At 46.2% G+C, this 26,000-nt stretch overlaps 1 protein-coding gene across 1 annotated transcript in view; it reads right to left on the minus strand.

The window, feature by feature from the left end:
• Nucleotides 1-26,000, minus strand: part of CHD1 (chromodomain helicase DNA binding protein 1) — a 1,544,591-nt gene that overhangs the window by 905,063 nt on the left and 613,528 nt on the right. The window contains exon 18 of the mRNA XM_086960963.1: nucleotides 2,883-2,954. Within this exon, the coding sequence (XP_086817089.1) occupies nucleotides 2,883-2,954 (72 nt within the window). The remainder of the gene's footprint in view (nucleotides 1-2,882; nucleotides 2,955-26,000) is intronic.

A 26,000-nucleotide genomic window follows, 5' to 3' on the forward strand; every position in this document is an offset into this window, starting at 1 on the left:
GTTCAATTACATCTAGTAAACTGTTGTGTTTAACAATATGAAACGCAGAAGATAAGTCAAGGAGGAAGAGAAGGCAAGCTTAATTTTCATCCAGCATCTTCAGAACGTCGTCAACTATGTGTGCGAGGGCTGATTCAGTGCTGTGGCCTTGACGGAAGCCAGATTGGAATTGGCCTAGAAGTTGGAATTGATCTATTTGGTTGTAAAGTTGAACCTCAAACACTTCTCTAGGAGCTCCGCAGGGTGGGAATGTTGGAGATGGGCCTGAAATTGTTACGGTCCAAGCCATTTGCATTACGTTTTTGCAGGATGGGAGTTATCTGACCTACTTTAAGGCAATCTGTGATAGTGCCTTGGTGAAGCGAGGCATTAACTATCTTTGTCCACAGAGGGAGTAAGGAAGATTTGATCTCCTTGAAGATATTCGGAGGGAACAAATCTATGAAGTGATTAGAGGATTTCAATGCTATAGAAAGTTGTGGATGTCGATTTCATTGAGGGATGTGAGTGAATGCTAAGAAGCATTGTTTTTGAGGGAATGCCCTGTGCGAACCACATACTCAATTATCGATAAATGGTATGAGGGATGATCAGACGGATCATTCTCGCTGTCTGCAGATTATCCTCAATTTTGTCTTTTTCACTCTGAGGGAAGGAAGCAAAATCATTGCATTTTGGAAGAATGTTCGACCCATTGCAAGGAGGTTTGGAATGACTGATCGATTGTAATTTGACAAATTTAAAAGGTTTTTTAGGACGGTTTTTGGCTAGATCCAGTTGGGTTCTAAAGAAATTTGCTTTCAAACTTTTAATTGGTTTATTATAGTTGTTCCTCACCGAAGGTAGGTGTTTTAGGTGATCAATGGATGGCAAGGATTTCAAAGCTCTTTCTTATAGTCTCAGGTTGTATTCTGGTTAGTGACCCCAGCTCAAAGAGGTCTGCCTCTTGTGCGGGTGCAGCATAGGTTTCAGTGAATAGGATGTGCGAAAGGGAATGACATACCATGGCTGTCAGGGGTGTATCAGAGGCTCTGTAGTGTTAATAAGGGAAGACTTTACACAGATCCTAGCACAGCAATAGCCGTGATTAAAAGTGAGCTGAGGAACGCACTCCATTCATTACGTAGAGCAGAAAGGTTCGAAAAGGAATCCAAAAATCCCTTGTTTATACCTACATGGCCATTGATAATACTGTACACCCACTGGCTAACTATATTACCTTGCCAATGAGCCATTGGGAGAGGAGCCTTTTGTTTCGGTTACGGGATAGCACAATTAAATTTGTATTATGTTTCCCCCTCAGCTACCATTCTGACCTTGATTGCATTCCTTGCCCCTGTGACGGCCAGAGTGGCCTATCTATTTTGCACTTTTTTGAGAATTGCATCCCAGCAAGTCAGATGATGTCTAATCCTTGAGTTTTTAAGATTTGCATTAATGAATGTATATGAATCTAAAGATTATTGTACACTGCATGCTGCTATGGCTTTATTATGGCTCTCTAATTTGAAATTTTTTAACTTTTTTGTTGTTGCGTTTTTGTGCTTTTATGGATACGACGTTACCCAAGTAAAGTGTTTTTGAACATTGAACCTAGTCTCAGGTTGTCTCTTTCCGCATTCAGGCTGTTGTTGGACCATGGGTTAGAGTTTTTGGTAGATATTCTTTTTAGTTGTAAGGATGCAACTGAATCAAGAATGTTCAAGTTCAGTTGGGCTCTTAATTTGACTATGGGTTCTCTAAGGCACCTGTGCCCCTTCAAATGGGCACCTGTGATAGCATACCTTTCCACCCAAGACTTGCTTTTGGGTTAGCACGTTGTTTGGGTGGTGAACATTTAGGCTTAGACTTATTGGTATTTTTAGGGGTCACCTTATTAATGTATGAAACACTGTATTGAGCAACACCTTTTATTCAGATCAACATATGTTACCACAGGCATTTCTTGTCTACGTCTCATTACACAACCCCATATTTAACTAAGGGGCACAAATGCATCTGACAAAAAATTGTTGAATGAAACAAACCCCTCAGCATTACCTTTGTCAAAGGGCACAATTTTAAAGTAAATTCCAGAATGCTGGCTCTATGTGGATTTTTGGGCGCAGAAGAGTTGGGGCCTTCTGGTTTTCTTTTTGAAGCCTATATTATGTGTACTATTTTACTTAACTGTTATTTAACAGTTTTTTTCTTTTAGAAAGTAAAACAAAGAAGCTATTGACTGATATTTAATCTGTCCTATTGTAATCAGAGATTCTAAACCCTCAATCACTCCTCAACCTCGTTATTACAAAAAAGTTCAGTGCCTAAAACATGTCTCTTGACTATTCAGTTTGGAGTCCAATAGTATTGTGGTCTTACAGCAGCAGTGGTAAACAGACTTGCCCATACAGCCCATTAACACTCCCCTCCAAAAAGAATCCAAGTAGAGCTTTAGGAAACAAAATGGTAAATGAAGTGAGGACAGTACATTAATCTGTTGAGTCTATGTCTGAAAAACATTCAAAAAAATAAATTGTTAAACAGGTGAGCAATGATGATAAAGCACGGTGTTCTGGCCACTGTGGCAAATCCAAGTAACAACTTGTTTAATTTTTCGCCCCCACAAAGACTTCAAAATGTCCCATAGATTGGCTGGTTTAAAAGGCACATGAGCACAACTATAAAGTTCTGAAGAACGATCAGGTTAGACACATCTTGTTAACACAGCACTGAGGAGTAATGAAATAAAGTAGGCAGAATCTATACTGTCTATCTGCAACATATGACTCGTTGACTTAGTATCCACTGAGAAGTTGTATCGTTTCATATTTTCAGTAACAACTGTCCTCGAAACAATAAATGCAGTTTCAAAATGTTATACTTTGTGGTTAGGTGCTTACCTCAGAACTTTCTGCATTAAAATGATCCAGAGCTTGTTTCCTCAGTTCCCCTTTAATCGAACCATCTAATCTCTGTGGGGCAAGAACAGCAACATCTCACTATTACAACATTTAATTCCAGAAAGAATGTGAATGCTTTCGAGAAAGGTTTCTTACCTGTAATCCTAGTTCTCATTCCAGAAAACATCTATTGAAATCAGGAGCCATGAATAGTCTAGCTCATGTGTGGGATCCCAGAGCACATTTTCCAAAGTCTCTTTATGTGTAACATCTTCCCCTTTCTTTGGAGAGGGGAGGAATTACATGCTGCCCCAATGCACAATTTAGCAGCCTAAGCTGACTATATAGCAAATTCCATAAATTTACTTTAAAATCTGGAAAATTACAAAAAGTCCTGAAACGTCACTGGGAATTAAGAAAAATAGCATTTTTAAATATCCTTTTATTTTACTTGAACGGAGGGGAAATACAAGTATGCTAGAACGAGAAAGGAATCCTTTAGGGATTCCAAAATCTTCAGCATCCTACACATGCCCCATAAATGGCAGTTACCTCAGTTCTCTTTTTTCGGCGCTTGGTGTCAGGATCTTAGAGCACTGACCTCGGCCAGTTTAAGGCTTTTATCCTTACAAAAACGTTTCAGTATGAATGTGGGCCATAGAGGGAGAAGCAGGGTAAAAAGCAGGACCAGTTTATTTGCAAATTTGTGACTACAGAAGTGGTCCCCCTCTGTAGGAAAGTGCCACTTTTTGACATGAATCATGTAAGCAAAATGTCCAGGTAGGAATCATTCACAGTATAAATTTTTCAATCAACAGTGTCATAACTATGATCACTCAATTAAGGAAGGTAACCGCGGGGTTTCAACAACAACAAAAATGAATAGTATCAAAAATATATATTTATTTTTTGATTTTCAATCGTATAGTTTTATATATTTTTCACTTTTTATCCAGAAAATAAAAGTCTGGCAACATTAGACCACCAACATCATATATCACAAATCATAGGGTGGTATAAAACACCTTTACCACATAGTGTGGACACAATGAAGGGACCACATGCACAATCTTATATATGCAGCCTAATTCACAAAGTGTTGTTTTAAGTGAATTTATACAGTATGGTTGTATAAAAGGTGTTAGGCGTCGACGTTTCGGTCCGTGTTGGTCAAAAAGATCCGGAGGACCATCTTCAGGACAGAAAAAGTTGCACAGAGGTATCTAATATAAACATAATAACATGACAACATCAGTGAAACCCTAGGGTACACGGAGATTTTTTGCAGCTCAATACAAAGAACAAAGTGACAAAACACTTCACTCGGTGTGGCATGCACCTTCAGACCACCCCCAAGTGCACCTAAAACAACACACTGGTACAAAAGTGCCAAAGAGAATGCCAAAGAAAGGACCACGTGACTTGTGCCTACATGTCTTAATTACTATGATGCCAGGAAAATCCACAGTTCCACCTTATAGATATATGCACTTGAAAGTGAGACACATATCAAGCGTGCACTACCATGTTTAACCTGTATACTGTCTATTACTTACATGTAGCCAAAACGCCTCACAGGTCGTTCTGTAAACCAGTAAATAAATAAATGAATAACGCTATGTGAGCTGGAAAGATAGTTCTATAACCAAACGTGCACGTAAAATCACTTACATTCTGGCGGCCGCCCGAATCTCTGAAAAACAGACAAGTCCGTAATCAGGAGACTGCACACGCCAGAGCTACTTTAAATCTAGTTCTAACATGCCTCAAACTTACTTCGCTTGCCCAGAGACGCCGGCTCAAAGGAGTCCGTGTGTCTTCGCTGGTTGTACTCGCGGAAACCTTCAAATTCCGCAAAACAAACAAATCCGTAATCAGGAAACTGCACACGCCAGAGCTACTTAAAATCTAGTGCTAACATGCCTCAAACTTACTTCGCTTGCCAAGAGACGCCGGCTCAAAGGAGTCCGTGTGTCTTCTCCGGTTGCACTCGCGGAAACCTTCAACTTCCGCAAACAACGTAAATACCGTTGGGCGCCATGACGTCACTTCGACAGTGAACTCGGCGGCCATCTTAGAGTGGTCTACAAGGCTTACTCGTCTAGTGATAACAGAACAATGAAAAGTTATTAAGAAATGATGAAACTAACTAAAACTGAAATACAAAAACGTCCTCTACTCCACTCAGGTTACTGATTCATTATCACATACAGCCGTATGTGACAGTCCAAACTCGAAAAAACCTTACATTAAGGTGGCCAAAGAATGCCATTCGATAAGGGTGTTCAGCCCATTCTCTACTGTATCGCATAACCAAATCAGTTTGTTCGCCCTTTGAGCAAGCAATTTATCCACATTGGGTCGTCTCCTTGTACCCCTTACACACTCAATAACAAACCATTTCATATCAGTGGGAGCATGTGACATGTTATTAAAATGCTCAACTAGTGGCGCCGTTTGGATTTTGCATCTAATGCGGGACTGATGTTGTGTTATCCGTTTCCTTATTTCCTGTGTTGTTTTTCCAAGGTAATTCAGGCCACAAGGACACTGGATGCAATACACCACGTTCTTGGTCATGCAATTAGAATGCTGTTTCAACGTCAACTGTCTCCCATTAATGCAGCAGGTTTTAGTTATTTGTGTGGTCGCACAAGCTGTGCATCCACCACAGGGAAAATGTCCGACAATGGGTGCCAGGCCCAATATGCTAGTTAGGGTATTGATCTTGGGTTCCCTATAGGCTTTGACCAAGTGGTCACGTAGATTCTTTCCTCTTTTGAAGGCAAATCTAGGGATGGCTAGTTGGGGTTCAACCTTTTTGATCAAATGCCAATTGCGTTTGATGATTTTTGTAATTTCTGTGGATTCTGTACCAAAAGTCAGAACACAAGTTGTGGGTACTGTGTCTGATATGGTATTAGGGTTAGGAGGTTGCTTTTTTTGAGCGAGTGAAGCGCAGACGCTGTCTGCAAGGGCCCTTTATGAAGTGGTTTGTCCTATTTGTTAGAGTATATATGTCAGCTCTTTTATGTTGTATTTGTTGTATGTTTTGATTATTGTGCCAGATATACATATTTGTTGGTTTAACTGTATATGTTGAAATACTTAAATGTCTGAACTCGAAACCATCACTTATACTGATGATTACATCAAGACAATTGCAGGCGGACCTTCTCTCTTAGGTCCCCAAACAAATGCTAGTAGTCTAAATTCCCCACAGAGTACTCTACGTAACAATTTGGAAAGACTCCATAAAAAATTGATTAGAACAGAATTGCATGCAAAATTCTTAAGAGATTGCCTCTCTAACAATATCATTCCGATAGGTTTACAAGTGCGGAATATACCCTGTATTTTTATAGAGGACGAAGAATACAAGACCGGATTCAGCTTTGTATCCAACAAGTGTTCCAGAAGTTGGATGGTGCTTAGTATAGAGACAGCTGCACGTCTGATAGATAAAATCAAGGCAGAAATTGCAGATCTGGAAAAACAAATACGCGAAGATCCAGCAATTACTGACGCAAATGATTTCTTGAGTAAACTTGACGTGACCATAGCTGAGTTCCAACGTATTAACATTCTGAAAAAAACTGAAAAATTACAGAAAGACCTGAGGAACTATAACCGTGAACGCACCTATCCATACCTGAAAAAAGATTTTTTCCAACAAACAGGGAATCAGGATAATCCAGCACCGAAACACACAACTTTTTCGGATTCTGGTTCTTCAAGCTCTGACGACAACCACAATAGAGCAGCCTCCTTATATAGGTCTAATAGAGGAATGCAAATGCTACTTACCAGTATGCATCTGTTCTTGGCATGTAGGGCTGCTGACATTCATATCTGTGCATAGTCCGCCACCTAGTGTTGGGTCCGGATGATTGCACATTGTTGTCCTGGAAGAGTCTTCGAAGTATCACGAGATAGGTGGCTCCTCCCCTGGACTACAGTGCGCATGGGCATCGCCTCCATCCCCAGATTGTTTTTAGCCATTGGCAGAGATGGAGTGAAGAAGTGAGTGATGACCATGCTATGAGCATATGTGTGTAAATGAATACATACTGCAGCTGCTACAGGCGCCGGGGAGGAGGGTGGGCGATATGAATGTCAGCAGCCCTACATGCCAAGAACAGATGCATACTGGTAAGTAGCATTTGCAGTTCGAGGCATGTGGGCTGCTGAATTCATATCTGTGCATAGAATACATAGCAGTCCCTCCATTAGCGGCGGCCGCCCGTGCCAGCTGCAGCAGTCTGAAAAAGTGTTTTTAGAACAGCCTGACCAACAGCTGCCTGTTGTTTTGAATGCACGTCTACACAGTAGTGCTTAGTGAAAGTATGAGTGGTAGACCATGTGGCTGCTCTACAGATGTCTTCTAAGGGAATGTTACCTAAGAAAGCCATAGAGGCCCCCAACTTCCTAGTGGAGTGGGCCCTTGGTGGGATAGTGAGAGTGCGCTTAGCTTTAGCATAGCAGATTTGAATGCACTTTACTATCCATCTAGCGATTCCTGCTTTGGAGATTGCATTTCCCTTGTGTTGTGTGGCAAAAGCAACAAAAAGTTGTTTGGTTTTGCGGAAATCTTTTGTCCTGTCCACATAGTACATCAAGGCCCTTTTCACATCAAGAGTGTGGAGCATGCGCTCAGCCAGCGTCTCTGGGTTTTGGAAAAACACCGGCAATTCAATTGTTTGGTTCATGTGGAACTGTGAGACCACTTTGGGTAAGAATTTAGGGTTAGTGCGGAGCACCACCCTATTAGCATGTACTTGGAAGAAAGGTTCTTGGATGGTGAGCGCCTGCAGCTCGCTTACCCTCCGTAGCGATGTAATTGCTACTAAGAACGCAACCTTCCAAGTCAAAAACTGGAGTTCACAAGAGTGCAGTGGCTCAAAGGGAGGACCCATCAGCCTTGTAAGAACCACATTGAGGTTCCATTCTGGAGCTGGTGGAGTCCTTGGTGGAATGACCCTTTTGAGTCCTTCCAGAAAAGCCTTGATAGCAGGGACCTTAAAGAGAGACAGGTGCTGCCTATTCTGGAGGTATGCTGCCATAGCAGACAGGTGAATGCGGATGGAAGAGTACGCCAGATTACATCGATACAGGTGAAAGAGGTAGCATATGATGTTCTGAATGGAAGCATCTAGCGGGTCAATGCTGTGGTCTACACAGTAGATGACAAACCTCTTCCATTTAGCCGCATAACAAGCTCTAGTAGTGGGCTTCCTTGCCTCCCGAATGATGTCCATGCAATCGGGAGGAAGATTGAGGTAGCCAAACTCTAGGACTTCAGGAGCCAGATCGCCAGGTTGAGCTGTTGCGGATCTGGGTGCTGAATGTCGCCATGGCTCTGCGTCAGAAGGCTGGGAGTGAGATGAAGCCTTTGATGCGGTACCACGGAGAGTTCCAGAAACGTGGTGTACCATGGTTGGCGAGCCCACGTTGGAGCAACCAGGATGAGCGTCATCGAGTGTTGCCTGAGCTTGCGTGCCACCAGCGGTATCAGAGGTGCTGGGGGAAAAGCGTACGCAAATCTGCCTGACCAGTTCATCCACATCGCATTGCCCTGTGATTGGGGGTGTGGGAACCTGGCGGCGAAGCTTTGGCATTTTGCGTTCTCCTTTGTGGCGAACAGGTCTATCTCTGGATGACCCCACTTTTGGAAGTACGGTTGGAGTACTGATGGATGTATCTCCCACTCGTGCATCTGATGGCTGTGTCTGCTGAGCAGATCCGCCATTTGATTGTCCTTGCCCGGGAGATGCTCCGCCATGAGGAAGATGTTCCTCTGAATGGCCCACTTCCACATGCTCTGAGCCAGATGAGACAGCTGTGGAGAGTGTGTACCTCCCTGCTTCTGGATGTAGTACATGGCCGTCATGTTGTCCGTCCGGATCAACACGACCTTGTTGCACAGATGTACTTTGAACGCCTTTAAGGCCATGAAGATTGCCATCAGTTCCAAGACATTGATGTGCATCTTCCGTTGCTGAAGTGTCCATAGTCCCTGCACAGTGTAGTGGAGTACATGCGCTCCCCATCCCTGGAGAGAGGCGTCCGTTGTCAGGATGATCTGTGGGACAGGCTCTTGGAATGGTCGGCCCTTGCAAAGGTTTTGTGGATTCCACCAATGCAGAGAGTTGTACGCCCGACCGCTCACCAACACTAGGTCTGTCAGTTGCCCATGAGCCTGAGTCCACTGACGTGCCAGGCACTCCTGAAGCGGACGCATATGTAGTCTCGCGTGCGGGACAATGGAGATGCAGGAGGCCATCATGCCTATCAACTGCATGAACACCTTCGCTGGAAGCGAGTGTTGGGGTCTGAATCGATGGATCAGCGCCTGGATACTGGCGATTCTCACTGAACTCGGCTGCGCAGTGGCTGCCAGAGTGTCGATTGTCGCGCCCAGATACTGTCGCACGTGGGCGGGCTGGAGATGGGACTTTGGGTAGTTCAGAGAGAATCCCAGATCGTGCAGGAGGTGAATGGTGCGTGACACGTGGTCTACGCACTGCCGTTCCGTCCTTGCCTGAATAAGCCAGTCGTCTAGGTATGGAAAGACATGGACGTGCTGGCGACGGAGATGCGCCGCCACAGTCGCTAGACATTTGGTGAAGACTCTCGGTGCCGTGGTGACCCCGAACGGCAGGACTCTGAACTGGTAATGCTGGTCTAAGATCGTGAATCTGAGATACTTTCTGTGGGAAGGATGCAGGGGAATATGGAAATAGGCATCCTTCAGATCCAGCGTTGCTAGGAAGTCCCCCTGTTGAAGCAGGGGAAGCACCTGCTGCAACGTGAGCATATGGAAGTGCTCCGAGTTGATGTACCAGTTCAGGGGCCTGAGGTCCAGGATCGGCCTGAGCGATCCGTCCTTTTTGGGGATCAGAAAATACAGGGAGTAAACCCCTGTTCCCCGTTCTTGCAATGGAACGAGCTCTATCGCCCCTTTTTGCAGCATGACCAGTACTTCTTGCTGCAACAAGGTCAAGTGCTCGCCGGACATAGCACGGCTTCTTGGCGGTATGTCCGGTGGAATGGACGTAAGTTCTAGACAGTACCCGTACTGGATAATAGACCTCACCCACCTGTCCGTGGTGATGGACCTCCACGCCGGCAGGAACTGCTGGAGTCTCCCCCCGACAGGTGTTGTGTGATCGGGGGGAAGTGACAAGACGTCACTGCTTGTTGGAGGTGGTGGACCTGGAGGCATTGTTTCCACGTCCCCTGCCTTTGATATTATTGCCTCTGTAGCCACCTCTGCCCTTGTTGTTGTTATACGAGGACTGGGTGTTACCCTTGTAGTATTGCGTGGACTGGGATGCCTGGCCTCTCGAGGTGCCCCTTGAATTGGAGCGGCGAAAGGAACCACCCCGAAACTGCTGACTTTGTAAAGCCCCCATAGATTTGGCAGTTTCGGTATCTTTTTTCATCTTTTCTAGGGAGGCATCCACCTCAGGGCCGAACAGATGGTCAGGATTCACTGTCTGACCCAGTATTGTGGTTTGTATGTCGGGTTTGAACCCAGAAATTCGAAGCCAGGCATGGCGCCTAAGTAACACGCTTGTATTGATAGCCCTGGAGGCAGTGTCTGCCACATCTAGGGCACATTTGATGGATGCATTTGTAATGAGTTTGCCCTCCTGAATGAGCATCTCCCCCGCCTCCTTGTATTGGTCAGGCAAGTGTTGCAGTATGGCCTCTAATGTGTCATAATGGGCCCTATCATAACGTGCAAGCAGGGCTTGAGTGTTAGAGATCCTCCAAATGTTCGCTGCCTGTGCAGCAATGCGTTTGCCTGATGCCTCAAAGATCTTGGACTCTTTGTCTGGGGGAGGAGCATCACCAGTAGTCTGCGAATTCGCCCTCTTTCGAGCGTTGGACACCACCAGGGAGTCCAATGGCAAATGTCCCTTAATATACGTGGGATCCGTTGGCGCCGCTTTATATTTCCTGTCGATGCGAGGATTGACCACCCGCACCCGGGTGGGCTCCTTGAACACCTCCTGTGCATGCTTCAGCACCCCTTTAAGCATCGGTAGTGTCTTGACTTGTTTTTCGGCTACCGAGAAGGTGTCGACTAAGAAATCTGCATCCACGGGGTCTGAGTGCAGTTCGACGTCATGGTTCGCTGCAGCTCTCTCTATTAATGCATTGAACGCCGCCGAGTCCTCTGTCGGGGACGTCTTTGCGGCGAAAAGTTGAGTGTCCTGCCCCGACTGCGGGTCGTCTGTGTCGCCTCCTGCTGTCCAGGGCACCTGCTCCTCTTCCGGATCCGAGTACGCAGGATAGTTGTACTCGGCCTCTTCCTCGTCCACATCAGGCACGGGGGAATGGGCCGGCGAGTGTTCCAGGGCTTGTGGAGACAGAGGTTCCATCAGAGCCGAAGAGTCCGCAGAGTAGCTCTTGTTCTTGAGTGGAATCCTAAAGGGTTCCAAGGCCGGCTCCGACGTAATCTTTCGTTTGAGGAGCGACAATTTTCCGGTGTTGGCGTCGATGATCACCTCACGACGTTCCTCCACCGCAAGCGGCTGGAGCCGAAGCTTCGACACCACCAAGGCAGCCTTCGGCGTCAATACTTGCTGAGAGTGTCCGCTCTGCTTAGGCGCGAAGGCCTTCGGCGCCGACTTGGGAGGAAGGGTAAAACGAATGGGCGTTTGGTCCTTGGCAGGCTTCGGCGTGGGCCTAGGCACTACAGTGTCCTGGCTGGGAACCACAGAGGACTGTTGGAGCCGCCTTAAGGATTCTCCCACCTTCTTTGTAAGGGATGCCGAGGGCTGAACCGTCTCGAGCGATTCTTCGTCTCCGAGAGCCCGGTCTCCGGTAAGCCTCTTCTTCGGTGCCGACGCCCCATGGCCTGTCGCACCGTCGGCGTGACGCTTCTTCGAGGCCGTCTTCGGGGCCACGACCCCTTTCGGTGCCGACGCAGCCGCGTCGGATGCCTTCACCTTCGGCGCCGACCCAGAGGGCTTGGGGTCGGCCATTTTGGCGCGGCTCTTCTGGTCGGCCATTTTGGCGTGGCTCTTCAAGTCGGCCATTTTGGGTTTCGTGGAAGTTGACGCCTCCAGAACCTTCTTCACCAACGCCACTTTCGGTTTCGGTTTCGCATCCGAGGGTGCGAGACCAGTTGGCTTCACTTTCGTTTTCTTGTTAGAAATGTCCGTGACCGGGCCCGGAGGCGGGGACGTAGGACCCATAATTAGATCTTGGGTAAGGCCCGAAGGCGATCCCTCGACCTGGGCCGTATGACGGGGAGTAACCCCGGAGTCTGTTTGGGGATGCTCTTCCTCTGAGCTATCCCCCATCGTGGCACAAGCCAGTTCGTCGTCCCCTACCTCGCCGGAGACTTCGTCGTAGGCCTCCTCATCCGCGTCGTAGGTCTCTTCCTCGGACGCGGGGTTAGAGTCAGACCCTTGTACGTCGTCTTCTTCCTCGACAGATTCCTGGAAGATGTCATCAGGCGGGGGTGCCGAAGCCGACAACTGAGCCTGGAGTCGATTAGCCCGGCGAATCTTCAAAGTTTTCTTACTCCTAAACTTTGAACACGCCATGCAGGTGTCTTCACGGTGATCCGGTGACAAGCATGTATTGCACACGGGGTGCACGTCGAGGTGCGAATATTTAGAGTGACACAGCGGACACTTCTTGAATGGAGTCCGCTCCATAGCAAAGGGTGTAGTGTAGGCCCGTCCGCGTCGAAAGCACGTGGAAGGGCAGTAGGAGATCGGAGCTGAGAGTCAGTAAGAAACCCGAACGCAACTATACCGACGCCCAGCCTAAAGACCTTTTGGTCTCGAGTAAAAGTCGAACAACTGTCGGTTCCGATAGAGGGAACCGAAAACACATCCGAACCCGATGGCGGAAAAAAACAATCTGGGGATGGAGGCGATGCCCATGCGCACTGTAGTCCAGGGGAGGAGCCACCTATCTCGTGATACTTCGAAGACTCTTCCAGGACAACAATGTGCAATCATCCGGACCCAACACTAGATGGCGGACTATGCACAGATATGAATTCAGCAGCCCACATGCCTCGAACCCAATTCCACACCTTTTTTAGGAAGAGGCCAAACGCCACACAGGGGACGAGCTCGGAATCCGAGACGAGGCTGGTTCAGGAACCAATACACCCCGGGATTCAGACAAACACGCAACAACTATTACGAATGGTAACCACACACTCTATTGACAATACAGGTGTGCTCACCACCAACCACCCGAATATGGAAGTTGTACCGATTTTCAACCTGTCCTCATATCAGTTGAATTCCAGGGAGATAGAAGTCCTTAGTCATGGGCTATCATTTGTCCCCACCAATAGGAATGATCTGTTCTCAATTTTAGTTGAGGCTCATCGGTTTTTTAGAACCTTAAGACTGAAACACTTTTTTCATAAAACCACTACTAGTACGCCTATCAACATCAGTGGCCTTAAATGTCCATCGACATTCTTCCCAGCCAATAACTTAATACCAAAAGAGATGATCACATTTGAAAATGTGGTACTCACTGAAATCGAACAACTCTTCCAAGACAGAAAGTATGTCAGATTTAATCTTTCGAAGAACGATATGTCTATCATAAAAACCTTATCAGAGCGGGAAGATCTAGTAGTCAAACCTGCTGACAAGGGGGGAGGAATCATTTTACAGGATAAAACTGTATATGATCAGGAGGCCCACAGACAATTGAGCAACCAAGAACATTACAAAAAACTTTCTAGTGACCCTACGGCCAGGATCCGTAAACTTATCCTCACACTGACTACCAAAGGCCAGGAAGGACTATGGCTTAGCAAAAAGGAATTTGACTACCTTAATAAGGATGATTACAGTACCCCTGCGTTTTATACGCTACCAAAAATCCATAAGAATAGTCAGCAACCGCCGGGAAGACCTATTGTTGCTGGCTGCCAGTCTATTCTCCAACCCTTGGCAGAATACGTAGATCTTTTTTTAAAACCATTTGTTACCACAACCAGGTCATTCACTCAAGACAGTAGAGATGTAATTGTCAAATTGGAGGGTGTCCATTTTAGTCCAAATCATAACATCCTGGCTACAATGGACATCGAAAGTCTCTACACTAATATCCACCAGGCTTAAGCTCTACAAGTAATCTACAACACTCTAGATACTCGCACTCGGCCTCACCAAGTTCCTACTTGGTTTATTACTGAATGTGCAAGACTTGCTCTGGAAGAAAATTATTTTCTCTTCAACAATGACTTCTTTGCTCAATTGAAGGGTGTGGCAATGGGAGCAGTTTTTGCTCCCACAATAGCGAATTTGTTTGTAGCGGATTTTGAGGAAAGAGTTATCTACAACAACAACCCCTTTGTATCTAATCTGGTTCACTATTTAAGATACATCGATGATGTCTGTATAGTTTGGGAGGGAAGTAAAGACAGGCTGAAAGAATTCCACGGATGGCTCAATACAAAGGATGTGAACCTGCAATTCACCCTGGAAAGTAACTGTGAGGCCTTAAACTTTCTTGATCTTAACATCATACACGCTGAAGGAACACTTGCCGTGAGTTTATATACTAAGCCCACGGCACGTAATACCCTTTTGAGGTATAATAGCCACCACCCGCGAAATTTACGGGATAATCTCCCCTTCGGTCAGTTCCTCCGAATTCGGAGGAATTGTACCAGAAGGGAAGATTATTTCAGGGAAGCAAAAATTTTACAAGAAAAACTCGTGACCCGGTCATACCCATACCGGCTAGTAAAGCATGCGATGAAACGTGCTTGGTATTATGACCGTCAAGCCCTCCTACAAAAAAAGCAACCTCCTAACCCTAATACCATATCAGACACAGTACCCACAACTTGTGTTCTGACTTTTGGTACAGAATCCACAGAAATTACAAAAATCATCAAACGCAATTGGCATTTGATCAAAAAGGTTGAACCCCAACTAGCCATCCCTAGATTTGCCTTCAAAAGAGGAAAGAATCTACGTGACCACTTGGTCAAAGCCTATAGGGAACCCAAGATCAATACCCTAACTAGCATATGGGGCCTGGCACCCATTGTCGGACATTTTCCCTGTGGTGGATGCACAGCTTGTGCGACCACACAAATAACTAAAACCTGCTGCATTAATGGGAGACAGTTGACGTTGAAACAGCATTCTAATTGCATGACCAAGAACGTGGTGTATTGCATCCAGTGTCCTTGTGGCCTGAATTACCTTGGAAAAACAACACAGGAAATAAGGAAACGGATAACACAACATCAGTCCCGCATTAGATGCAAAATCCAAACGGCGCCACTAGTTGAGCATTTTAATAACATGTCACATGCTCCCACTGATATGAAATGGTTTGTTATTGAGTGTGTAAGGGGTACAAGGAGACGACCCAATGTGGATAAATTGCTTGCTCAAAGGGAGAACAAACTGATTTGGTTAAGCGATACAGTAGAGAATGGGCTGAACACCCTTATCGAATGGCATTCTTTGGCCACCTTAATGTAAGGTTTTTTCGAGTTTGGACTGTCACATACGGCTGTACGTGATAATGAATCAGTAACCTGAGTGGAGTAGAGGACGTTTTTGTATTTCAGTTTTAGTTAGTTTCATCATTTCTTAATAAGTTTTATCATTTCTTAATAACTTTTCATTGTTCTGTTATCACTAGACGAGTAAGCCTTGTAGACCACTCTAAGATGGCCGCCGAGTTCACTGTCGAAGTGACGTCATGGCGCCCAACGTTATTTACGTTGTTTGCGGAAGTTGAAGGTTTCCGCGAGTGCAACCGGAGAAGACACACGGACTCCTTTGAGCCGGCGTCTCTTGGCAAGCGAAGTAAGTTTGAGGCATGTTAGCACTAAATTTTAAGTAGCTCTGGCGTGTGCAGTCTCCTGATTACGGATTTGTTTGTTTTGCGGAATTTGAAGGTTTCCGCGAGTACAACCAGCGAAGACACACGGACTCCTTTGAGCCGGCGTCTCTTGGCAAGCGAAGTAAGTTTGAGGCATGTTAAAACTAGATTTAAAGTAGCTCTGGCGTGTGCAGTCTCCTGATTACGGACTTGTCTGTTTTTCAGAGATTCGGGCGGCCGCCAGAATGTAAGTGATTTTACGTGCACGTTTGGTTATAGAACTATCTTTCCAGCTCACATAGCGTTATTCATTTATTTATTTACTGGTTTACAGAACGACCTGTGAGGCGTTTTGGCTACATGTAAGTAATAGACAGTATACAGGTTAAACATGGTAGTGCACGCTTGATATGTGTCTCACTTTCAAGTGCATATATCTATAAGGTGGAACTGTGGATTTTCCTGGCATCATAGTAATTAAGACATGTAGGCACAAGTCACGTGGTCCTTTCTTTGGCATTCTCTTTGGCACTTTTGTACCAGTGTGTTGTTTTAGGTGCACTTGGTGGTGGTCTGAAGGTGCATGCCACACCGAGTGAAGTGTTTTGTCACTTTGTTCTTTGTATTGAGCTGCAAAAAATCTCCGTGTACCCTAGGGTTTCACTGATGTTGTCATGTTATTATGTTTATATTAGATACCTCTGTGCAACTTTTTCTGTCCTGAAGATGGTCCTCCGGATCTTTTTGACCAACACGGACCGAAACGTCGACGCCTAACACCTTTTATACAACCATACTGTATAAATTCACTTAAAACAACACTTTGTGAATTAGGCTGCATATATAAGATTGTGCATGTGGTCCCTTCATTGTGTCCACACTATGTGGTAAAGGTGTTTTATACCACCCTATGATTTGTGATATATGATGTTGGTGGCCTAATGTTGCCAGACTTTTGTTTTCTGGATAAAAAGTGAAAAATATATAAAACTATACGATTGAAAATCAAAAAATAAATATATATTTTTGATACTATTCATTTTTGTTGTTGTTGAAACCCCTCGGTTACCTTCCTTAATTGAGTGATCATTGTTATGACACTGTTGATCGAAAAATTTATACTGTGAATGATTCCTACCTGGACATTTTGCTTATATGATTTACATTACCCAGTCCTGGTGGGACTATTGGGTGGCTCTGTTCTAGTACTTTTTGACATGGTCACCACCACATTTTGTTCACTGGTACTGGTGTTGGTGATTGGTAGAGCACTGGGTCCCAGCTGACCAGGCCCAAGTGCTCTTTCCAAAAAAACAAGACAAATGCTTAGTTTTAACTCAATTAGCAAGAACTTTAGCCTTTTGTAAATCCCTGGTAAATGGTAGCCCTGGCACGCCTGGGTACTAAAGAGGCTCCTAAGCAACTCACACACAAACTGCATGCAGACTGCATTTGATAGAGGCTTCTAGCTGCAGATTCCTTACCTTTTTTTTTCAAAACAACATATTATTGTAAACATCCACAAGATGCCTGTTAAGGCCAAATATCAGCACAGGAACACATACATAGTAATCATGAGGATACAGACGTTTTGTAGCCAAATATGTAGAGAAGGATCATATGCATAACAACATATTATATTAACAATGAACTGAAGTGTCATATAACCATTATGTGATACCATGCATGTCAAGTCTACCCCAGAGTGAATATTGAAGTCACTGATCCCGTGTTCGCCCCGCCTTGTGCAAGTTGTGGCTGATGTCAATCTATTGTGTGATCTGGCATGGGTTCTAAGTAAATACCTCAGAAGTCTGCTCATCCAGGTCTTGGGATGTTTCTGGGGTCAACACAGCGCAGCAAATATAGGTATCTCAAACCCCATACAGAAATAAAGACCCTTCTTCCAAGCCCCAAGAAAGGGCAGTGTAAGGCCAAGTAACAGCAGGTGGCGTTAATATATGTTGCCCCCGATGTCATCTGTTATGTGTAGAAGCATCAATCTGGGGGAATAAGGGATGTCCCACCCCAGAACCTGCGACATACATGAAAGAACCCTGTAACAGAACCTGGAGAGTGACAAACATAGCCATACTGTATGTATAAGTGTTCCCTCAGCCATCTGGCATTGCAAGCAGTGGTTAGGCCATAAGTCCTGCCCGCCAGAGCCGACACCTGGTGTAATATACCCTAAGGAGGTACTTGAATTGTATGTATCGTAGTCAAGTCGTTATGGCGGCACCTCGTGGGGATGCCAACGCGTCGTTCCAGTCCTCATCATCCAAGGGCCCAAGTCTGTCTGCCAGGCCTACCATGTTTTAGATAGCATAGTGTGGCTGTTCGTGAAAAGTGTACAGTAGATTTGGGTGATCTTTTGTTCCCCCAGGTCTCCCCTGAATACTTTTGCCTCAAGAGGGCTAAAATCAGGTATGGTCTCCTGGAGTGTGAGGTAGGGTGAGAAAGCATGGCAGAATTGGAGATATTTCTAAAATTGCGACCGTGGCATCGTATATTCTTGTAGTAATTCTTGAAAGGACTTCAAGGTCTGACCATGAAAAACTTACCCCATGGTGGAGATTCCTATAGCCTTCCAACACGAGAAGCCAGGTAGGCCAGCGAGTTGCGGCAAGAGGTCGCTGTGCCAGAGGGGAGCCTCCTTTGTTATTCCTCCCCACCATCCCAGCTAACGGAGTGTGCGTTTTCATAATTGAAAGACTGTGGCGGTCGCTGGCAGCAAAGCTTTTCGGGTGGAGTCCGCAAAAAGGATTGTGTGAAGGGGTGAGGTACCCATCAGCCACCGCTCGACTACATATGCAGGGTTTAACCTATCCCTGTACCCCTATCATATATTATGAAGAGGTGTGAGGCCGCATAGTACTCCCTGACGTCTGGTGTTGCCAACCAGCCGCAATAGGTTGACTGAAAGCATGTCTTTAATGCCACTCAGGCTGAGCCGCCCCCCCAGAAAAAGTGCCATAGAGTAGAGTTTAGTTGCGTGAGCCAATTAGGCGGTATCGTGTATGGATGGTTTTGGAGTTGGTACAATAAACAGGGCAGGGAGACCATCTTGAAAATGGCGGACCTACTGAACAAAGAGAGTGGCCGGTGTGACTAGGAGCGAGTCTGTTCCTTAATTTGCACCCAGAGTGGAGCTAGGTTTCTTTCCCAGAACAGGGGTTGTGAAGCAGACAGGAAGACCCCCAAATATTTGAAGCTGTCACGCACCACCGTCACCTCCTTGGACCATGGGCCCAGGGGGCCTGCATTACGCATGGGCCACAAGTAGGACTTACAGGAGTTTATATATAACCCAGATGTGTCGCCAAAGATGTGCATGATCCGGGGCAGTCTGGGCCCGATCGATTTAGTCGTGTAAGGAAGAATAATACGTCGTCCGCATACAAAGCTATGCGGTCGGACGTCTCCCCAGACCACTCAAACCCACCAACATGTGCATCCACCCATACCCAAGCTGCGAGCGGCTCCATAGCGAGAGCGAAAAGATATGGAGAGAGGGGACAGCCCTGGCGGGTGCCTTGCCCAATAGGAAAGGTTTGTGAGACAGTGTCTGCCACTCAGACGGAGGCAGTGATATTTGTATAAAGAAGTTGGATATATTTCAGGAGATGAGGACCAAAATTGAGGTGATTGAGGAGCGCAAAGAGATATGTTCAGCTAAGGGAGTCAAAGGCCCTCTCAATGTCGGCGAGCAATAAGGCAACTGGTTCGCCCAGACGGTCCGCAGAAGCAATGGCATTGTTTGCACGTCAGATATTATGTTGCGCGGTGCGGCATGAAACTCGCCAGGTCTGGGTGGACCAGATCGGATATGTACAGGACAATATGATTGGCTATGATCTTGACAAGTAGCTTAGCCTCCACATTGAGGAGTGATATCGGGCGATACAAAGAGTGAAGTTCAGGAGGCCTTCCCGGTTTTAGGAACCCACGTCTCAACGGCAAATCCTCTGGGAGAGATCGCTCATCAAGAGCGGCAAAGAGCGCGGCTAGGTAGGGAGCAGTGAGTATGGATTGATATTTCTTATGAAATTCACAGGGAAAGCCATTTGGGCCTGGCGCATTCCAAACAGCACTTCCTGAATCTCCTCAGTCTTTATTGGGGCATCTAATTTATCCTGTGCAGTGTCTGTGAGGACTCGCGATGGCATGTCACCTATAAACTTCTGAACTAATCGTGATGGTATAGTCTCCCGAGGAAGCATATAGTTCTGCATAATAGTAGAAAAAGTATAATAGTAGAAAAGTAGGTGTAGCCCTGGTCAGTGGGATGTAGTCATCGCCAGGTGTCCACCCAATCTAGTCCCTGCACCATGGACCCCAGTTTGGATTCACGGAGTTCCACTGTATTACCTGCGCTGTGCCACCTGTCCAGAGAGGGACATAATGTGTTGTTCCAATCACCCCCAACTAGGGCCATCCCCGGGGGAATCTCTACCCAAAGCCTCATCGAGCGTTCCGCAAGGTTCCAGGTAAGGGGCGGTTACACATTCCAAGTTAAGCGTCTGGCCATATAACATACCTGTAACAATGACATATCTCCCCTGGGGATAAGTCCATGTTTTCTTATGTAGAAAGGTGATCCTGCGGTGGCTCAGTTTCGCCACCCCTCGTTAACCTCTAGTGAATGGAAGGCTTGTACAAACCCAAATCGCGCTAGGCATGGAATTCTATTCCCAGGCAGGTGTGTTTCTTGTAAAAGTAGAATGTCTGCACCATAACATTTAGTTTGGCGTAGAAAGGCCCCTTTTTTAACATTATCAAATAGACCCCGGACATTCCAACTGACCACCCGGAGGCATCGTTCTTTTAGCCTAGGCATGCTCAGTGACAGGGCAGACAGCAATGTGTGTATTCAGGGGACCGCATGTGAAGGTCAAAGACTTGAACATAGCAACAGGATGGACATGTGTATGATACTGACAAACATACAAAAGGAAAACACAGTAACGTTTCCCAAAAGCCCCCCCTCCAACCCCAATACCTCAGGAACATTAAAGCATCTGTTGCAGCATGAGGGCTGCCCAAGCCCCAACGGGGTCCGGAGCAGCTCCCAGCCAATTAATCCCTATGTGGCGTCCCCTAGACACATCAGTGTCTCAAGGTCCCAGGGAGAGCATTAAAATGTGCAGCCCATAGCAATGTGCCATCGACAATGGAACAGAAATCGTTCATTATGATGAGCTGCAAGGTGAAACGTCCTTCATGCGGTAGTACCCATGGATGAGACTTGTGATTTGTTGCAAGATTTGGAGCGTTTCTTGGATGGCGACCGTTGGCGCAGCTCTCCAGAGGTATAGGGCGACCCATGGCCTGGTCCCCCAGATGAGGAATCCAAATCAATTCTGGGCGGTGTGTGCTGTCTGAGCCCGACAGTTTCGTCAGTCCACGCGAACACCTCCTCAGGGGAGGCAAAGAAGTGTGTCCGCTTTTTATAGTAGACTCAGAGCCTGGCCGAGAACAGCAGGGAATATTTGATGTTAAAATGGCGCAATTTGTCCTTCGCCTCGGTGAAGGACTGCCGACACTGCTCGACCAGCCTGGTATAGTCTGGTAGTCTGGTGTAGTCCAGAAATATCACAATCCTTTGCGAGGAGAATAGGAAGGGATCTGTAAGTCAATTGCTGTACTCAGCAACTGGCTCCCACCGGTTCTGACCCCCACTCTGGTGGTAAGACAGGTGGGAAACCCTAAGTGAGGAAATGGGGTGTGCCAGCATCTGCCAATCCCACCCCTCAGGGGGGAGAGGCGAGGTGAAGCACAACTCCGGGCTCCGGCCATCTTGAGATGGGGACCCCTGCCCAATCAGAGATGGGCTCCTGCCCCGTTCCCACAGGAGAGGAGCAGGATAGGGGGGTGTACTCACCCCAGGACAGGGATCCATTGGTCCCTGCCTTTACCCTTCTTGTAACGCCCCTGAATGTATTATTTAGGGGCACCCTGAACCTTCCTTCCTCAGATCCTGATTTGAAATCAAGAAAGGAGAACAAGAAGAAGGAAGACCTGCCATGCAGCTGCTAACAAGAAGACAACACCAACTGACTTGGCCCCTTCCCCACAGGCCTGACGATCCTGCTGCTGCTAAACCCCGGCGTCTCCGGCGGACAGCAACCTCGAACACCTTGGAGGACCTGGCTGCCTTGCTCATCTAAAAGACTGGGACTCCCACGAGCTGGGACTCCCACGAGCAGGGGTTCAAAAAGCAACACTCCAGGTGCCAGCCAGGAACCGCGCATCCAGCACACTCTGCACCCGCCGAGCCCGGCCTGTGCCAGCGATTGTGACCTGAAATCCAGTGCCCAAGGACCCTCCTCGACAACCCAGACGAAGCCTTCGGCCTCACATCCAGGAACCCCTCCAACCGCGACCAGCTGAGGGAAAGATTTCCGACGTCAAAAGACACCTGTGCACCCGGCGCACCACGGCCCCCTGTGCCCAACTCCCGGGTGCCTACCTATCCTCCAAGTTCCAAACTTACCTCTCAAAGTGGTGGTCGCACCGGACGAATCTCCGTGCCCGAGCCTGCAGCCTTTGTTCACCTTCCAGATTTTCCATTGAATAACACTGAGCCTCAACGGGTCAAAAGCATCCTGCACCCAGCCACCTGAGTGCTCCCTGGAAGTGCAACCTCTGTCCTAATCTACATCCCCATTTGCTCTGAGCAAGTCACCAGGAGCCCACCCCGTGGCCGCCTTGCCAAGAGCCACCAACCAAAGGCCCCCTACCTCCCATAGGATAACATTAGGCCTAGTCTCTCTGCAACCGGCTGCCCCTGTGCCGCGGAGGGTGTAACAACTGTACCTACCTGACCCTGGGAGACCCCTGAGTCTATGCCCAGAACCTTAACTCTGCCAGTCACGTACATACCCAAAAGCTGATAACTCACTTTTCTTCCATAGGGTAACATTGACTGGTTTAACTTGGAAATTCTTCTAAGTGGGGAGTTTTGAAACTTTAAAATATTCATCTAAAATCAGCCAAATCACGAAAACACTCACCTGTTATCAGGAGAGATCCTAGTGCTGTATCTTGGTGCCCAGCACTGACCCTGAAAAGTAATTCTAACCGTACTTACCAGTAACTTGAATTTCCTTCCATAGGATAACATTGCCTGGTTTTTGCTGAAAAAGTTTCTAAGTGTTGATTTTTGAGCCTTCCAAATATTTGTTAAAAATCGCCTGTCTGACAAACACATTCTTTCAATTGTTTACAGGAGCTGCACGACTGCTAGATCCAGGATCCAACACTGAGTAAGAAAAAGAAACAATAACACTACTTACCTGCTAAGTGAATTTCCTCCCATAGGATAAAATTGGTGATCCCTTGTGAAAAAGTTTCAAAGTGTCAACTTTTAAAATACAATAATATTCCTTAAAAATCACAACTGTAACCAAAACGCTTTTACTCAACTGTGCCGAGCCCGGCCTGTGCCAGCGATTGTGACCTGAAATCCAGTGCCCAAGGACCCTCCTCGACAACCCAGACGAAGCCTTCGGCCTCACATCCAGGAACCCCTCCAACCGCGACCAGCTGAGGGAAAGATTTCCGACGTCAAAAGACACCTGTGCACCCGGCGCACCACGGCCCCCTGTGCCCAACTCCCGGGTGCCTACCTATCCTCCAAGTTCCAAACTTACCTCTCAAAGTGGTGGTCGCACCGGACGAATCTCCGTGCCCGAGCCTGCAGCCTTTGTTCACCTTCCAGATTTTCCATTGAATAACACTGAGCCTCAACGGGTCAAAAGCATCCTGCACCCAGCCACCTGAGTGCTCCCTGGAAGTGCAACCTCTGTCCTAATCTACATCCCCATTTGCTCTGAGCAAGTCACCAGGAGCCCACCCCGTGGCCGCCTTGCCAAGAGCCACCAACCAAAGGCCCCCTACCTCCCATAGGATAACATTAGGCCTAGTCTCTCTGCAACCGGCTGCCCCTGTGCCGCGGAGGGTGTAACAACTGTACCTACCTGACCCTGGGAGACCCCTGAGTCTATGCCCAGAACCTTAACTCTGCCAGTCACGTACATACCCAAAAGCTGATAACTCACTTTTCTTCCATAGGGTAACATTGACTGGTTTAACTTGGAAATTCTTCTAAGTGGGGAGTTTTGAAACTTTAAAATATTCATCTAAAATCAGCCAAATCACGAAAACACTCACCTGTTATCAGGAGAGATCCTAGTGCTGTATCTTGGTGCCCAGCACTGACCCTGAAAAGTAATTCTAACCGTACTTACCAGTAACTTGAATTTCCTTCCATAGGATAACATTGCCTGGTTTTTGCTGAAAAAGTTTCTAAGTGTTGATTTTTGAGCCTTCCAAATATTTGTTAAAAATCGCCTGTCTGACAAACACATTCTTTCAATTGTTTACAGGAGCTGCACGACTGCTAGATCCAGGATCCAACACTGAGTAAGAAAAAGAAACAATAACACTACTTACCTGCTAAGTGAATTTCCTCCCATAGGATAAAATTGGTGATCCCTTGTGAAAAAGTTTCAAAGTGTCAACTTTTAAAATACAATAATATTCCTTAAAAATCACAACTGTAACCAAAACGCTTTTACTCAACTGTTTACAGGAGATGTCCCAGGACTAAATCCAGGATCCAGTTCTGTGGTTAGAAAAGTAATCCATGAAGTAATTAATTGCATTTCACTAGAAATTCCCATTGAACTCAATGTCACATTGTGTTTGAAATAGTCTTGCTTATTGCAACAACTGTAACTATTGTGTACAAAAGTCTATTGCCTATTTGAAAAGGATTTAACTAAAGTAACTCATTCTGAGAAAGTATATTTTGATACCTATTATTGGTTCTAAAATAAAACTATATATTTTTTATACAAACCACTGGCCTAGAGTTGAGTTCTTGAGCGTGTGAAACCATTTGCTGACTGAGTGTGTACAACAAATGCTTTACATTGTCCTCTTATACTGCCTTACTGCTCAACCAAGCTACCGCTTTAGAGGGAAAATGCTACTTGCCAGTATGCATCTGTTCTTGGCATGTAGAGCTGCAGATTTCTACACTTTGCATTAGATCGCCACCTGGTGTTGGGCCCGGATGATTGCATGTTGTTGTCATCTTGGAAGAAGTCTTTGTAGTCACGAGATAGGAGACTCCTCCCTTGGACGATAGTGCATAGTGATAGTGCGCATGGGCATCGGCTCCATCCTTAGATTGTTTTTCGCCATGATGGGAAATGATGGAGTTAGTAGAAAGAAAGAAGGGATGTCCATGCGTGTATATCTAATTAAGATAAAACTGGAACAGATACAGGTCCCGGGGAAGCGGGCGGGTGTGTAGAAATCTGCAGCTCTGTAGAGCTGCAGATTTCTACACACCCGCCCGCTTCCCCGGGACCTGTATCTGTTCCAGTTTTATCTTAATTAATTAGATATACACGAACAGATGCATACTGGGAAGTAACATTTTCCGTTCGAGGCATATGAGCTTCAGATTCTACACTTTGCATCGATTGTGCAGCAGTGTCTCCCCTAGCGGTGGTCATCTGTATCCGTTGCAGTCGTTTGAAAGAATTTTGAGGACAGCTTGGCCTACTGCAGCTTGGCTTGCGCATCAACACAATAGTGTTTAGTGAAGGTGTGTGTTGTAGACCATGTTGCTGCCTTGCAGATGTCTTCTAGGGGAATGTTCCCTAAGAAAGCCATGGAGGCTCCTAGTTTGCGTGTGGAGTGCGCTCTAGGAGGAACTGTTAATGTGCGTTTTGCCTTGTGATAGCATATTTGTATACATTTAACAATCCACCCTGCAATTCCTGATTTAGAAATGGGGTTGTCTTTATGTGGTAGAGAGAAAGCTACAAATAGTTGCTTTGTTTTGCGAAAGGATTTGGTCATATTGATGTAATAGAGAAGAACTCATTTGAAATCTAGTGTGTGTAGAGCTCTCTGTGCAACAGAGTCTGGGGTTTGAAAAACACTGCTAACTACAGATTGGTTTAGATGAAAAGGAGTAATTACTTTAGGAAGGAATTTAGGATTAGTCCTTAGAACCAGTTTGTTACGGTGTAACTGTAAGAATGGTTCTTGTATAGTGAAAGCTTGAATCTCACTAACTCTTCTAAGAGAGGTAATAGCAATGAGGAAAGCTGTTTTCCATGTGAGAAATTGCAGTTCACGTGTGTAAAGGTTCAAAAGGGGGTCCCATGAGCCTGGTAAGAACAATGTTTAGGTTCCACACTGGAGAGGATGGTAACCTAGGACGAATAATTCTTTTTAATCCTTCCATAAAAT

Source organism: Lissotriton vulgaris, chromosome 3_1 (genome assembly GCF_964263255.1).
Source record: "Lissotriton vulgaris chromosome 3_1, aLisVul1.2, whole genome shotgun sequence".
Classification (NCBI taxonomy): domain Eukaryota; kingdom Metazoa; phylum Chordata; class Amphibia; order Caudata; family Salamandridae; genus Lissotriton; species Lissotriton vulgaris.